Source organism: Bombina bombina, chromosome 11 (assembly GCF_027579735.1).
Source record: "Bombina bombina isolate aBomBom1 chromosome 11, aBomBom1.pri, whole genome shotgun sequence".
In the NCBI taxonomy this organism is placed as follows: Eukaryota; Metazoa; Chordata; class Amphibia; order Anura; family Bombinatoridae; genus Bombina; species Bombina bombina.
This window is the reverse complement of record NC_069509.1, coordinates 9,464,586-9,479,859: the sequence shown is the minus strand read 5'-3', so window position 1 is coordinate 9,479,859 and position 15,274 is coordinate 9,464,586. Positions and strand designations below refer to the sequence as shown.

At 33.4% G+C, this 15,274-nt stretch overlaps 1 protein-coding gene across 1 annotated transcript in view; it reads right to left on the bottom strand.

The window, feature by feature from the left end:
* MMP25 (matrix metallopeptidase 25) overlaps positions 1–15,274 on the bottom strand; it is a 134,290-nt gene that overhangs the window by 76,867 nt on the left and 42,149 nt on the right. Inside the window, exons 3-4 of the mRNA XM_053694646.1 lie at positions 14,177–14,315; positions 13,833–14,098 (exon numbers count right to left, since the gene is read on the bottom strand). Of these exons, the coding sequence (XP_053550621.1) occupies positions 13,833–14,098; positions 14,177–14,315 (405 nt within the window). The remainder of the gene's footprint in view (positions 1–13,832; positions 14,099–14,176; positions 14,316–15,274) is intronic.

The window sequence follows — 15,274 nt, the reverse complement described above, 5'->3', positions numbered from 1 at the left end:
AAGTGTAAGTGTAACAAAACTCTTATATTATACAGTGCTATATAACACAAAGTGTAACAAAACTCTCATATCATACAGTGCTATATAGCACAAAGTGTAAGTGTAACAAAACTCTCATATCATACAGTGCTATATTGCACAAAGTGTAAGTGAAACAAAACTCTCATATCATGCAGTGCTATATTGCACAAAGTGTAAGTGTAACAAAACTCTCATATCATACAGTGCTATATTGCACAAAGTGTAAGTGAAACAAAACTCTCATATCATGCAGTGCTATATTGCACAAAGTGTAAGTGTAACAAAACTCTCATATCATACAGTGCTATATAGCACAAAGTGTAAGTGTAACAAAACTCTCATATCATACAGTGTAATATAGCACAAAGTGTAAGTGTAACAAAACTCTCATATCATGCAGTGCTATATTGCACAAAGCGTAAGTGTAATAAAACTCTCATATTATACAGTGCTATATAGCACAAACTGTAAGTGTAACAAAACTCTCATATCATACAGTGCTATATTGCACAAAGTGTAAGTGTAACAAAACTCTCATATCATACAGTGTAATATAGCACAAAGTGTAAGTGTAACAAAACTCTCATATCATACAGTGTAATATAGCACAAAGTGTAAGTGTAACAAAACTCTCATATCATACAGTGCTATATTGCACAAAGTGTAAGTGTAACAAAACTCTCATATCATACAGTGCTATATTGCACAAAGTGTAAGTGTAACAAAACTCTCATATTATACAGTGCTATATAGCACAAAGTGTAACAAAACTCTCATATCATACAGTGCTATATAGCACAAAGTGTAAGTGTAACAAAACTCTCATATCATACAGTGCTATATTGCACAAAGTGTAAGTGAAACAAAACTCTCATATCATGCAGTGCTATATTGCACAAAGTGTAAGTGAAACAAAACTCTCATATCATGCAGTGCTATATTGCACAAAGTGTAAGTGTAACAAAACTCTCATATCATACAGTGCTATATAGCACAAAGTGTAACAAAACTCTCATATCATACAGTGCTATATAGCACAAAGTGTAAGTGTAACAAAACTCTCATATCATACAGTGCTATATTGCACAAAGTGTAAGTGAAACAAAACTCTCATATCATGCAGTGCTATATTGCACAAAGTGTAAGTGTAACAAAACTCTCATATCATACAGTGCTATATAGCACAAAGTGTAAGTGTAACAGAACTCTCATATCATACAGTGTAATATAGCACAAAGTGTAAGTGTAACAAAACTCTCATATCATGCAGTGCTATATTGCACAAAGCGTAAGTGTAATAAAACTCTCATATTATACAGTGCTATATAGCACAAAGTGTAAGTGTAACAAAACTCTCATATCATACAGTGTAATATAGCACAAAGTGTAAGTGTAACAAAACTCTCATATCATACAGTGTAATATAGCACAAAGTGTAAGTGTAACAAAACTCTCATATCATGCAGTGCTATATTGCACAAAGCGTAAGTGTAATAAAACTCTCATATTATACAGTGCTATATAGCACAAAGTGTAAGTGTAACAAAACTCTCATATCATACAGTGTAATATAGCACAAAGTGTAAGTGTAACAAAACTCTCATATCATACAGTGTAATATAGCACAAAGTGTAAGTGTAACAAAACTCTCATATCATACAGTGTAATATAGCACAAAGTGTAAGTGTAACAAAACTCTCATATCATACAGTGCTATATTGCACAAAGTGTAAGTGTAACAAAACTCTCATATCATAAAGTGTAATATAGCACAAAGTGTAAGTGTAACAAAACTCTCATATCATACAGTGTAATATAGCACAAAGTGTAAGTGTAACAAAACTCTCATATCATACAGTGCTATATTGCACAAAGTGTAAGTGTAACAAAACTCTCATATTATACAGTGCTATATAGCACAAAGTGTAACAAAACTCTCATATCATACAGTGCTATATAGCACAAAGTGTAAGTGTAACAAAACTCTCATATCATACAGTGCTATATTGCACAAAGTGTAAGTGTAACAAAACTCTCATATCATGCAGTGCTATATTGCACAAAGTGTAAGTGTAACAAAACTCTCATATCATACAGTGCTATATTGCACAAAGTGTAACAAAACTCTCATATCATACAGTGCTATATAGCACAAAGTGTAAGTGTAACAAAACTCTCATATCATACAGTGCTATATTGCACAAAGTGTAAGTGAAACAAAACTCTCATATCATGCAGTGCTATATTGCACAAAGTGTAAGTGTAACAAAACTCTCATATCATACAGTGCTATATAGCACAAAGTGTAAGTGTAACAGAACTCTCATATCATACAGTGTAATATAGCACAAAGTGTAAGTGTAACAAAACTCTCATATCATGCAGTGCTATATTGCACAAAGCGTAAGTGTAATAAAACTCTCATATTATACAGTGCTATATAGCACAAAGTGTAAGTGTAACAAAACTCTCATATCATACAGTGTAATATAGCACAAAGTGTAAGTGTAACAAAACTCTCATATCATACAGTGTAATATAGCACAAAGTGTAAGTGTAACAAAACTCTCATATCATACAGTGTAATATAGCACAAAGTGTAAGTGTAACAAAACTCTCATATCATACAGTGCTATATTGCACAAAGTGTAAGTGTAACAAAACTCTCATATCATACAGTGTAATATAGCACAAAGTGTAAGTGTAACAAAACTCTCATATCATACAGTGTAATATAGCACAAAGTGTAAGTGTAACAAAACTCTCATATCATACAGTGCTATATTGCACAAAGTGTAAGTGTAACAAAACTCTCATATTATACAGTGCTATATAACACAAAGTGTAACAAAACTCTCATATCATACAGTGCTATATAGCACAAAGTGTAAGTGTAACAAAACTCTCATATCATACAGTGCTATATTGCACAAAGTGTAAGTGAAACAAAGCTCTCATATCATGCAGTGCTATATTGCACAAAGTGTAAGTGTAACAAAACTCTCATATCATACAGTGCTATATTGCACAAAGTGTAAGTGTAACAAAACTCTCATATCATACAGTGTAATATAGCACAAAGTGTAAGTGTAACAAAACTCTCATATCATACAGTGCTATATAGCACAAAGTGTAAGTGTAACAAAACTCTCATATCATACAGTGTAATATAGCACAAAGTGTAAGTGTAACAAAACTCTCATATCATGCAGTGCTATATTGCACAAAGCGTAAGTGTAATAAAACTCTCATATTATACAGTGCTATATAGCACAAACTGTAAGTGTAACAAAACTCTCATATCATACAGTGCTATATTGCACAAAGTGTAAGTGTAACAAAACTCTCATATCATACAGTGTAATATAGCACAAAGTGTAAGTGTAACAAAACTCTCATATCATACAGTGTAATATAGCACAAAGTGTAAGTGTAACAAAACTCTCATATCATACAGTGCTATATTGCACAAAGTGTAAGTGTAACAAAACTCTCATATCATACAGTGCTATATTGCACAAAGTGTAAGTGTAACAAAACTCTCATATTATACAGTGCTATATAGCACAAAGTGTAACAAAACTCTCATATCATACAGTGCTATATAGCACAAAGTGTAAGTGTAACAAAACTCTCATATCATACAGTGCTATATTGCACAAAGTGTAAGTGAAACAAAACTCTCATATCATGCAGTGCTATATTGCACAAAGTGTAAGTGTAACAAAACTCTCATATCATACAGTGCTATATAGCACAAAGTGTAAGTGTAACAAAACTCTCATATCATACAGTGCTATATTGCACAAAGTGTAAGTGTAACAAAACTCTCATATCATACAGTGCTATATAGCACAAAGTGTAAGTGTAACAAAACTCTCATATTATACAGTGCTATATTGCACAAAGTGTAAGTGTAACAAAACTCTCATATCATACAGTGCTATATAGCACAAAGTGTAAGTGAAACAAAACTCTCATATTATACAGTGCTATATTGCACAAAGCGTAAGTGTAACAAAACTATCATATCATTTAGTGCTATATTGCACAAAGTGTAACAAAACTATCATATCATACAGTGCTATATTGCACAAATTGTAAGTGAAACAAAACTCTCATATCATACAGTGCTATATAGCACAAAGTGTAAGTGTAACAAAACTCTCATATCATACAGTGCTATATAGCACAAAGTGTAAGTGTAACAAAACTCTCATATCATACAGTGCTATATATCACAAAGTGTAAGTGTAACAAAACTCTCATATCATACAGTGCTATATTGCACAAAGTGTAACAAAACTCTCATATCATACAGTGCTATATAGCACAAAGTGTAAGTGAAACAAAACTCTCATATCATACAGTGCTATATTGCACAAAGTGTAACAAAACTCTCATATCATACAGTGCTATATTGCACAAAGTGTAACAAAACTCTCATATCATACAGTGCTATATTGCACAAAGTGTAAGTGAAACACAACTCTCATATCATACAGTGCTATATTGCACAAAGTGTAACAAAACTCTCATATCATATAGTGCTATATTGCACAAAGTGTAAGTGAAACAAAACTCTCATATCATACAGTGCTATATTGCACAAAGTGTAAGTGAAACAAAACTATAATATCATACAGTGCTATATTGCACAAAGTGTAAGTGTAACAAACTCTCATATCATACAGTGCTATATTGCACAAAGTGTAACAAAACTCTCATATCATACAGTGCTAAATTGCACAAAGTGTAACAAAACTCTCATATCATACAGTGCTATATAGCACAAAGTGTAAGTGAAACAAAACTCTCATATCATACAGTGCTATATTGCACAAAGTGTAACAAAACTCTCATATCATACAGTGCTATATTGCACAAAGTGTAACAAAACTCTCATATCATACAGTGCTATCTTGCACAAAGTGTAAGTGAAACACAACTCTCATATCATACAGTGCTATATTGCACAAAGTGTAACAAAACTCTCATATCATATAGTGCTATATTGCACAAAGTGTAAGTGAAACAAAACTCTCATATCATACAGTGCTATATTGCACAAAGTGTAAGTGAAACAAAACTTTCATATCATACAGTGCTATATTGCACAAAGTGTAAGTGTAACAAACTCTCATATCATACAGTGCTATATTGCACAAAGTGTAACAAAACTCTCATATCATACAGTGCTATATTGCACAAAGTGTAACAAAACTCTCATATCATACAGTGCTATATTGCACAAAGTGTAAGTGTAACAAAACTCTCATATCATACAGTGCTATATTGCACAAAGTGTAAGTGTAACAAAACTCTCATATCATACAGTGCTATATTGCACAAAGTGTAACAAAACTCTCATATCATATAGTGCTATATTGCACAAAGTTTAAGTGAAACAAACTCTAATATCATACAGTGTAATATAGCACAAAGTGTAAGTGTAACAAAACTCTCATATCATACAGTGCTATATTGCACAAAGTGTAAGTGTAACAAACTCTCATATCATACAGTGCTATATAGCACAAAGTTTAAGTGAAACAAAACTCTCATATCATACAGTGCTATATAGCACAAAGTGTAAGTGAAACACAACTCTCATATCATACAGTGCTATATAGCACAAAGTGTAAGTGAAACAGAACTGTCATATCATACAGTGCTATATAGCACAAAGTGTAAGTGAAACAAAACTATCATATCATACAGTGCTATATAGCACAAAGTGTAAGTGTAACAAAACTCTCATATCATACAGTGCTATATAGCACAAAGTGTAAGTGAAACAGAACTGTCATATCATACAGTGCTATATAGCACAAAGTGTAAGTGTAACAAAACTCTCATATCATACAGTGCTATATAGCACAAAGTGTAAGTGTAACAAAACTCTCATATCATACAGTGTAATATAGCACAAAGTGTAAGTGTAACAAACTCTCATATCATACAGTGCTATATAGCACAAAGTGTAAGAGAAACAAAACTCTCATATCATGCAATGCTTTATAGCACAAAGTATAAGTGAAACAAAACTCTCATATCATACAGTGCTATATAGCACAAAGTGTAAGTGAAACAAAACTATCATATCATACAGTGCTATATAGCACAAAGTGTAAGTGTAACAAAACTCTCATATCATACAGTGCTATATAGCACAAAGTGTAAGTGAAACAAAACTATCATATCATACAGTGCTATATAGCACAAAGTGTAAGTGTAACAAAACTCTCATATCATACAGTGCTTTATAGCACAAAGTGTAAGTGAAACAAAACTCTCATATCATACAGTGCTATATAGCACAAAGTGTAAGTGAAACAAAACTCTCATATTATACAGTGCTATATTGCACACAGTGAAACAAAACTCTCATATCGTACAGTGCTAAATAGCACAAAGTGTAAGTGTAACAAAACTATCATATCATACAGTGCTATATTGCACAAAGTGAAACAAAACTCTCATATCATACAGTGCTATATAGCACAAAGTGTAAGTGAAACAAAACTATCATATCATACAGTGCTATATAGCACAAAGTGTAAGTGTAACAAAACTCTCATATCATACAGTGCTATATAGCATAAAGTGTAAGTGTAACACAACTCTCATATCATACAGTGCTATATTGCACAAAGTGTAAGTGTAACAAAACTCTCATATCATACAGTGCTATATAGCACAAAGTGTAAGTGAAACAAAACTCTCATATCATACAGTGCTATATAGCACAAAGTGTAAGTGTAACAAAACTCTCATATCATACAGTGCTATATAGCACAAAGTGTAAGTGTAACAAAACTCTCATATCATACAGTGTAATATAGCACAAAGTGTAAGTGTAACAAACTCATATCATACAGTGCTATATAGCACAAAGTGTAAGAGAAACAAAACTCTCATATCATACAATGCTATATAGCACAAAGTATAAGTGAAACAAAACTCTCATATCATACAGTGCTATATAGCACAAAGTGTAAGTGAAACAAAACTATCATATCATACAGTGCTATATAGCACAAAGTGTAAGTGTAACAAAACTCTCATATCATACAGTGCTATATAGCACAAAGTGTAAGTGAAACAGAACTCTCATATCATACAGTGCTATATAGCACAAAGTGTAAGTGTAACAAAACTCTCATATCATACAGTGCTATATAGCACAAAGTGTAAGTGTAACAAAACTCTCATATCATACAGTGTAATATAGCACAAAGTGTAAGTGTAACAAACTCTCATATCATACAGTGCTATATAGCACAAAGTGTAAGAGAAACAAAACTCTCATATCATGCAATGCTTTATAGCACAAAGTATAAGTGAAACAAAACTCTCATATCATACAGTGCTATATAGCACAAAGTGTAAGTGAAACAAAACTATCATATCATACAGTGCTATATAGCACAAAGTGTAAGTGTAACAAAACTCTCATATCATACAATGCTTTATAGCACAAAGTGTAAGTGAAACAAAACTCTCATATCATACAGTGCTATATAGCACAAAGTGTAAGTGAAACAAAACTCTCATATTATACAGTGCTATATTGCACAAAGTGAAACAAAACTCTCATATCGTACAGTGCTAAATAGCACAAAGTGTAAGTGTAACAATACTCTCATATCATACAGTGCTATATAGCACAAAGTGTAAGTGTAACAAAACTCTCATATCATACAGTGCTATATAGCACAAAGTGTAAGTGTAACAAAACTCTCATATCATACAGTGCTATATTGCACAAAGTGTGTGACTGTGTAAAAAAACTCTCATATCATACAGTGCTATATAGCACAAAGTGTAAGTGTAACAAAACTCTCATATCATACAGTGCTATATAGCACAAAGTGTAAGTGAAACAAAACTCTCATATTATACAGTGCTATATTGCACAAAGCGTAAGTGTAACAAAACTCTCATATCATTTAGTGCTATATTGCACAAAGTGTAACAAAACTCTCATATCATACAGTGCTATATTGCACAAATTGTAAGTGAAACAAAACTCTCATATCATACAGTGCTATATAGCACAAAGTGTAAGTGTAACAAAACTCTCATATCATACAGTGCTATATAGCACAAAGTGTAAGTGTAACAAAACTCTCATATCATTTAGTGCTATTTTGCACAAAGTGTAACAAAACTCTCATATCATACAGTGCTATATTGCACAAAGTGTAACAAAACTCTCATATCATACAGTGCTATATTGCACAAAGTGTAAGTGAAACACAACTCTCATATCATACAGTGCTATATTGCACAAAGTTTAACAAAACTCTCATATCATATAGTGCTATATTGCACAAAGTGTAAGTGAAACAAAACTCTCATATCATACAGTGCTATATTGCACAAAGTGTAAGTGAAACAAAACTATCATATCATACAGTGCTATATTGCACAAAGTGTAAGTGTAACAAACTCTCATATCATACAGTGCTATATTGCACAAAGTGTAACAAAACTCTCATATCATACAGTGCTATATTGCACAAAGTGTAACAAAACTCTCATATCATACAGTGCTATATTGCACAAAGTGTAACAAAACTCTCATATCATATAGTGCTATATTGCACAAAGTTTAAGTGAAACAAACTCTAATATCATACAGTGTAATATAGCACAAAGTGTAAGTGTAACAAAACTCTCATATCATACAGTGCTATATTGCACAAAGTGTAACAAAACTCTCATATCATATAGTGCTATATTGCACAAAGTGTAAGTGTAACAAAACTCTCATATCATACAGTGCTATATTGCACAAAGTGAAACAAAACTCTCATATCATACAGTGCTTTATAGCACAAAGTGTAAGTGAAACAAAACTCTCATATCATACAGTGCTATATAGCACAAAGTGTAAGTGAAACAAAACTCTCATATTATACAGTGCTATATTGCACAAAGTGAAACAAAACTCTCATATCGTACAGTGCTATATAGCACAAAGTGTAAGTGTAACAAAACTCTCCTATCATACAGTGCTATATTGCACAAAGTGTAAGTGTAACAAAACTCTCATATCATACAGTGCTATATAGCACAAAGTGTAAGTGTAACAAAACTCTCATATCATACAGTGCTATGTAGCACAAAGTGTAAGTGAAACAAAACTCTCATATCATACAGTGCTATATAGCACAAAGAGTAAGTGTAACAAAACTCTCATATCATACAGTGCTATATAGCACAAAGTGTAAGTGTAACAAAACTCTCATATCATACAGTGTAATATAGCACAAAGTGTAAGTGTAACAAACTCTCATATCATACAGTGCTATATAGCACAAAGTGTAAGTGTAACAAAACTCTCATATCATACAGTGTAATATAGCACAAAGTGTAAGTGTAACAAACTCTCATATCATACAATGCTATATAGCACAAAGTGTAAGTGAAACAAAACTCTCATATCATACAGTGCTATATAGCACAAAGTGTAAGTGAAACAAAACTATCATATCATACAGTGCTATATAGCACAAAGTGTAAGTGTAACAAAACTCTCATATCATACAGTGCTATATAGCACAAAGTGTAAGTGAAACAAAACTCTCATATTATACAGTGCTATATTGCACAAAGTGAAACAAAACTCTCACATCATACAGTGCTTTATAGCACAAAGTGTAAGTGAAACAAAACTCTCATATCATACAGTGCTATATAGCACAAAATGTAAGTGAAACAAAACTCTCATATTATACAGTGCTATATTGCACAAAGTGAAACAAAACTCTCATATCGTACAGTGCTATATAGCACAAAGTGTAAGTGTAACAAAACTCTCCTATCATACAGTGCTATATTGCACAAAGTGTAAGTGTAACAAAACTCTCATATCATACAGTGCTATATAGCACAAAGTATAAGTGTAACAAAACTCTCATATCATACAGTGCTATATAGCACAAAGTGTAAGTGAAACAAAACTCTCATATCATACAGTGCTATATAGCACAAAGAGTAAGTGTAACAAAACTCTCATATCATACAGTGCTATATAGCACAAAGTGTAAGTGTAACGAAACTCTCATATCATACAGTGTAATATAGCACAAAGTGTAAGTGTAACAAACTCTCATATCATACAGTGCTATATAGCACAAAGTGTAAGTGAAACAAAACTCTCATATCATACAATGCTATATAGCACAAAGTGTAAGTGAAACAAAACTCTCATATCATACAGTGCTATATAGCACAAAATGTAAGTGAAACAAAACTATCATATCATACAGTGCTATATAGCACAAAGTGTAAGTGTAACAAAACTCTCATATCATACAGTGCTATATAGCACAAAGTGTAAGTGAAACAAAACTCTCATATTATACAGTGCTATATAACACAAAGTGAAACAAAACTCTCATATCATACAGTGCTTTATAGCACAAAGTGTAAGTGAAACAAAACTCTCATATCATACAGTGCTATATAGCACAAAGTGTAAGTGAAACAAAACTCTCATATTATACAGTGCTATATTGCACAAAGTGAAACAGAACTCTCATATCGTACAGTGCTATATAGCACAAAGTGTAAGTGTAACAAAACTCTCATATCATACAGTGCTATATAGCACAAAGTGTAAGTGTAACAAACTCTCATATCATACAGTGCTATATAGCAGAAAGAGTAAGTGTAACAAAACTCTCATATCATACAGTGCTATTTAGCACAAAGTGTAAGTGTAACAAAACTCTCATATCATACAGTGTAATATAGCACAAAGTGTAAGTGTAACAAACTCTCATATCATACAGTGCTATATAGCACAAAGTGTAAGTGAAACAAAACTCTCATATCATACAATGCTATATAGCACAAAGTGTAAGTGTAACAAAACTCTCATATCATACAGTGCTATATATAACAAAGTGTAAGTGAAACAAAACTCTCATATTATACAGTGCTATATTGCACAAAGTGAAACAGAACTCTCATATCGTACAGTGCTATATAGCACAAAGTGTAAGTGTAACAAAACTCTCATATCATACAGTGCTATATAGCACAAAGTGTAAGTGTAACAAAACTCTCATATCATACAGTGCTATATAGCACAAAGTGTAAGTGAAATAAAACTCTCATATCATACAGTGCTATATAGCAGAAAGAGTAAGTGTAACAAAACTCTCATATCATACAGTGCTATTTAGCACAAAGTGTAAGTGTAACAAAACTCTCATATCATACAGTGTAATATAGCAGAAAGTGTAAGTGTAACAAACTCTCATATCATACAGTGCTATATAGCACAAAGTGTAAGTGAAACAAAACTCTCATATCATACAATGCTATATAGCACAAAGTGTAAGTGTAACAAAACTCTCATATCATACAGTGCTATATATAACAAAGTGTAAGTGAAACAAAACTCTCATATTATACAGTGCTATATTGCACAAAGTGAAACAAAACTCTCATATCATACAGTGCTATATAGCACAAAGTGTAAGTGAAACAAAACTCTCATATCATACAGTGCTATATAGCACAAAGTGTAAGTGAAACAAAACTCTCATATTATACAGTGCTATATTGCACAAAGTGAAACAAAACTCTCATATCATACAGTGCTATATAGCACAAAGTGTAAGTGAAACACAACTCTCATATCATACAGTGCTATATTGCACTAAGTGTAACAAAACTCTCATATCATACAGTGCTATATAGCACAAAGTGTAAGTGAAACAAAACTCTCATATCATATAGTGCTATATTGCACAAAGTGAAACAAAACTCATATCATACAGTGCTATATAGCACAAAGTGTAAGTGAAACAAAACTCTCATATCATACAGTGCTATATAGCACAAAGTGTAAGTGTAATAAAACTCTCATATCATACAGTGCTATATAGCACAAAGTGTAAGTGAAACAAAACTCTCATATCATACAGTGCTATATAGCACAAAGTGTAAGTGTAACAAAACTCTCATATCATACAGTGCTATATAGCACAAAGTGTAAGTGAAACAAAACTCTCATATCATACAGTGCTATATAGCACAAAGTGTAAGTGAAACAAAATTCTCATATCATATAGTGCTATATTGCACTAAGTGTAACAAAACTCTCATATCATACAGTGCTATATAGCACAAAGTGTAAGTGAAACAAAACTCTCATATCATATAGTGCTATATTGCACAAAGTGAAACAAAACTCTAATATCATACAGTGCTATATAGCACAAAGTGTAAGTGAAACAAAACTCTCATATCATACAGTGCTATATAGCACAAAGTGTAAGTGTAATAAAACTCTCATATCATACAGTGCTATATAGCACAAAGTGTAAGTGAAACAAAACTCTCATATCATACAGTGCTATATAGCACAAAGTGTAAGTGTAACAAAACTCTCATATCATACAGTGCTATATAGCACAAAGTGTAAGTGAAACAAAACTCTCATATCATACAGTGCTATATAGCACAAAGTGTAAGTGAAACAAAATTCTCATATCATACAGTGCTATATAGCACAAAGTGTAAGTGTAACAAAACTCTCATATCATACAGTGCTATATAGCACAAAGTGTAAGTGAAACAAAATTCTCATATCATACAGTGCTATATTGCACAAAGTGTAAGTGTAACAAAACTCTCATATCATACAGTGCTATATAGCACAAAGTGTAAGTGAAACAAAATTCTCATATCATACAGTGCTATATAGCACAAAGTGTAAGTGAAACAAAATTCTCATATCATACAGTGCTTTATTAGCACTGGGCTCTGCTTCTCATACAGAAATACAGAGAACACCCCTTAGACAAGTATAGCAAAATCTGCCTGTCTAGAATTTTGTGAGATCTCGCAATGCTGGAGAATCAATTGAGATCATCTCATGTGAGCAGAGAGCTTTGTAGGAGCCATCTCTCATCTCTCTGGGACTTCCAGGTTCCGCCCTTTTCTTAAAGCATTCAGTGAGATCAGCCCCTGTGAAGTCTGCACTTCAGTTTTTTCTCCAAGCAGGAGAATTTGTTATCCTCTGGCTCTGTATTTTATCGATGCACGGTGAAACATTTTGTTTTAGGTGGTACAGAGAACGTTTGAGTATTGTCCCATTAACCCTTTCCTTTGTTTTTGTTAATTATTCATAATAAAGCTTTTGATTTTTAAGATGTTTTTCTCAGTTTTGATGTCTCCTTTGGAGTTTATGAGCCCCTTCCTATAAACTAGATGCATATTGCTGGCTACATAATAGAGAATATCAGTGCAATTAGCTAAGATGACTAATTCTACCCAAACCAGGAGCAGCAAAATAAATTCTTGTAAAGTTGTGAACAAGAGGACTATGGCAAGAGTGAGTTTGTTGAGGAATTCAGGATTGTGTCTGTTACATTTAACAGCCAGAACAATTTCAGTCTCTGTGACAACTCTGGGATTGGGGATAAGATTATTTATAACTACAGATTTACTACACATTAAGACCCTTACTACAAGGGTGGGATAAGCATTGCATTCTTTAAGACTGTTGGTCTGGCCAGCTGCTCAGCCATGGTACAACCGTCCTGCTCAGATGAAGAAACCCTATAGGTTATAGGTGCAGCCTGCAAATGGTTCAATGAAGGCTACAGCTGAGAACTGTAATACATGACTGAGGTGAGTAAACATTAATATCCACAAAGGGTTACTGATCAATAGACGCATGATGTACCGATCTCTTTAAAAGCAAAAAATATGACACACTGAAGTTTTTCCAATGACACAAAGTAAAATTGTTGTCCTGGTTTATTACAAGAGCAGAATCTCACCATTATATGTCCAGGACTCGTCAGCATCCATGTGTGTGTCTCCAGAACTGGGTCCACCTGGGTAGAAGGCATGGCCAAGTGTTCCCCCAGGACCATCAAATGGATATCCATCTCCATGGGAACCATCCACAAAGCCCACACGCAGGTCAGCTTCACCACTGGTCTCTGAGAAGCTGAGCTGGGTCTCCTGGCCCCACACAAATAGAGCTCTGCTGAGCAATGCTCGGGTGAGGTCTTGTGTGAGAGAGACAGGGAAACTGTCCACCCTGTGAGACAAGAAATGGCATAAAAAAGAAGTCTAGGCAACCTGCCTTGTGGCCTTTTCCCTCTGCCACCAAACTTACCTCCATGTCAGCTTCTTCTTTGGCCACACAGAGCCGCTCAGTACGTATCTCTTCCTGCGGCGCCCCATAAATTCTGGTCTCAGTATAATGTCAGGAAGTGAGCAACGAGGTTTCTGCATCATTCTGATGGTCTCATCATCTGAGGGAGAGGAGAAATCTCTGAGTGAGAACTATATATATTCCTAGAGTGAGCACTATATATATATATATATATATATATATATTCCTAGAGTGAGAACTATATATATCCCTAGAGTGAGCAATATATATATATATCTGGAGTGAACACTACATATATATATATATACATATATATATATATATATATATTCCTAGAGTGAGAACTATATATATATATATATATATATATATTCCTAGAGTGAGCAATATATATATATATATCCCTAGAGTGAGCAATATATATCTGGAGTGAACACTACATATATATACTGTATATATATCCCTAGAGTGAGCAATATATATATATTCCTAGAGTGAGCAATATATATATTCTTCGAGCAAACACTATTTCTATAGTGGGCACTATGTATATTCCTAGAGTTGGCAATATGTATATTCCTATAGTGGGCAGTATATTTATTTCTTGAGTGGGTAATATGTATATTCTTAGAGTTGGCACTATATATATTCCTAGAGCGGGCACTAAGTATATTCCTAGAGTGAACACTGTGTTTATTTCTAGAGTGTGTACTGTGTTTATTCATAGATTGGGCACTAAGTATATTCACAGAGGCCTAGATTTAGAGTTCGGCGGTAGCCGTCAAAACCAGCGTTAGAGGCTCCTAACGCTGGTTTTGGCCGCCCGCTGGTATTTGGAGTCAGTGATTAAAGGGTCTAACGCTCACTTTACAGCCGCGACTTTTCCATACCGCAGATCCCCCTACGCCATTTGCGTAGCCTATCTTTTCAATGGGATCTTTCTAACGCCGGTATTTAGAGTCGTTTCTGCAGTGAGCGTTAGAGCTCTAACGACAAGATTACAGCCGCCTGAAAAAAGCAGGAGTTAAGAGCTTTCTGGCTAACGCCGGTTCATAAAGCTCTTAACTACTGTACCCTAAACTACACTAACACCCATAA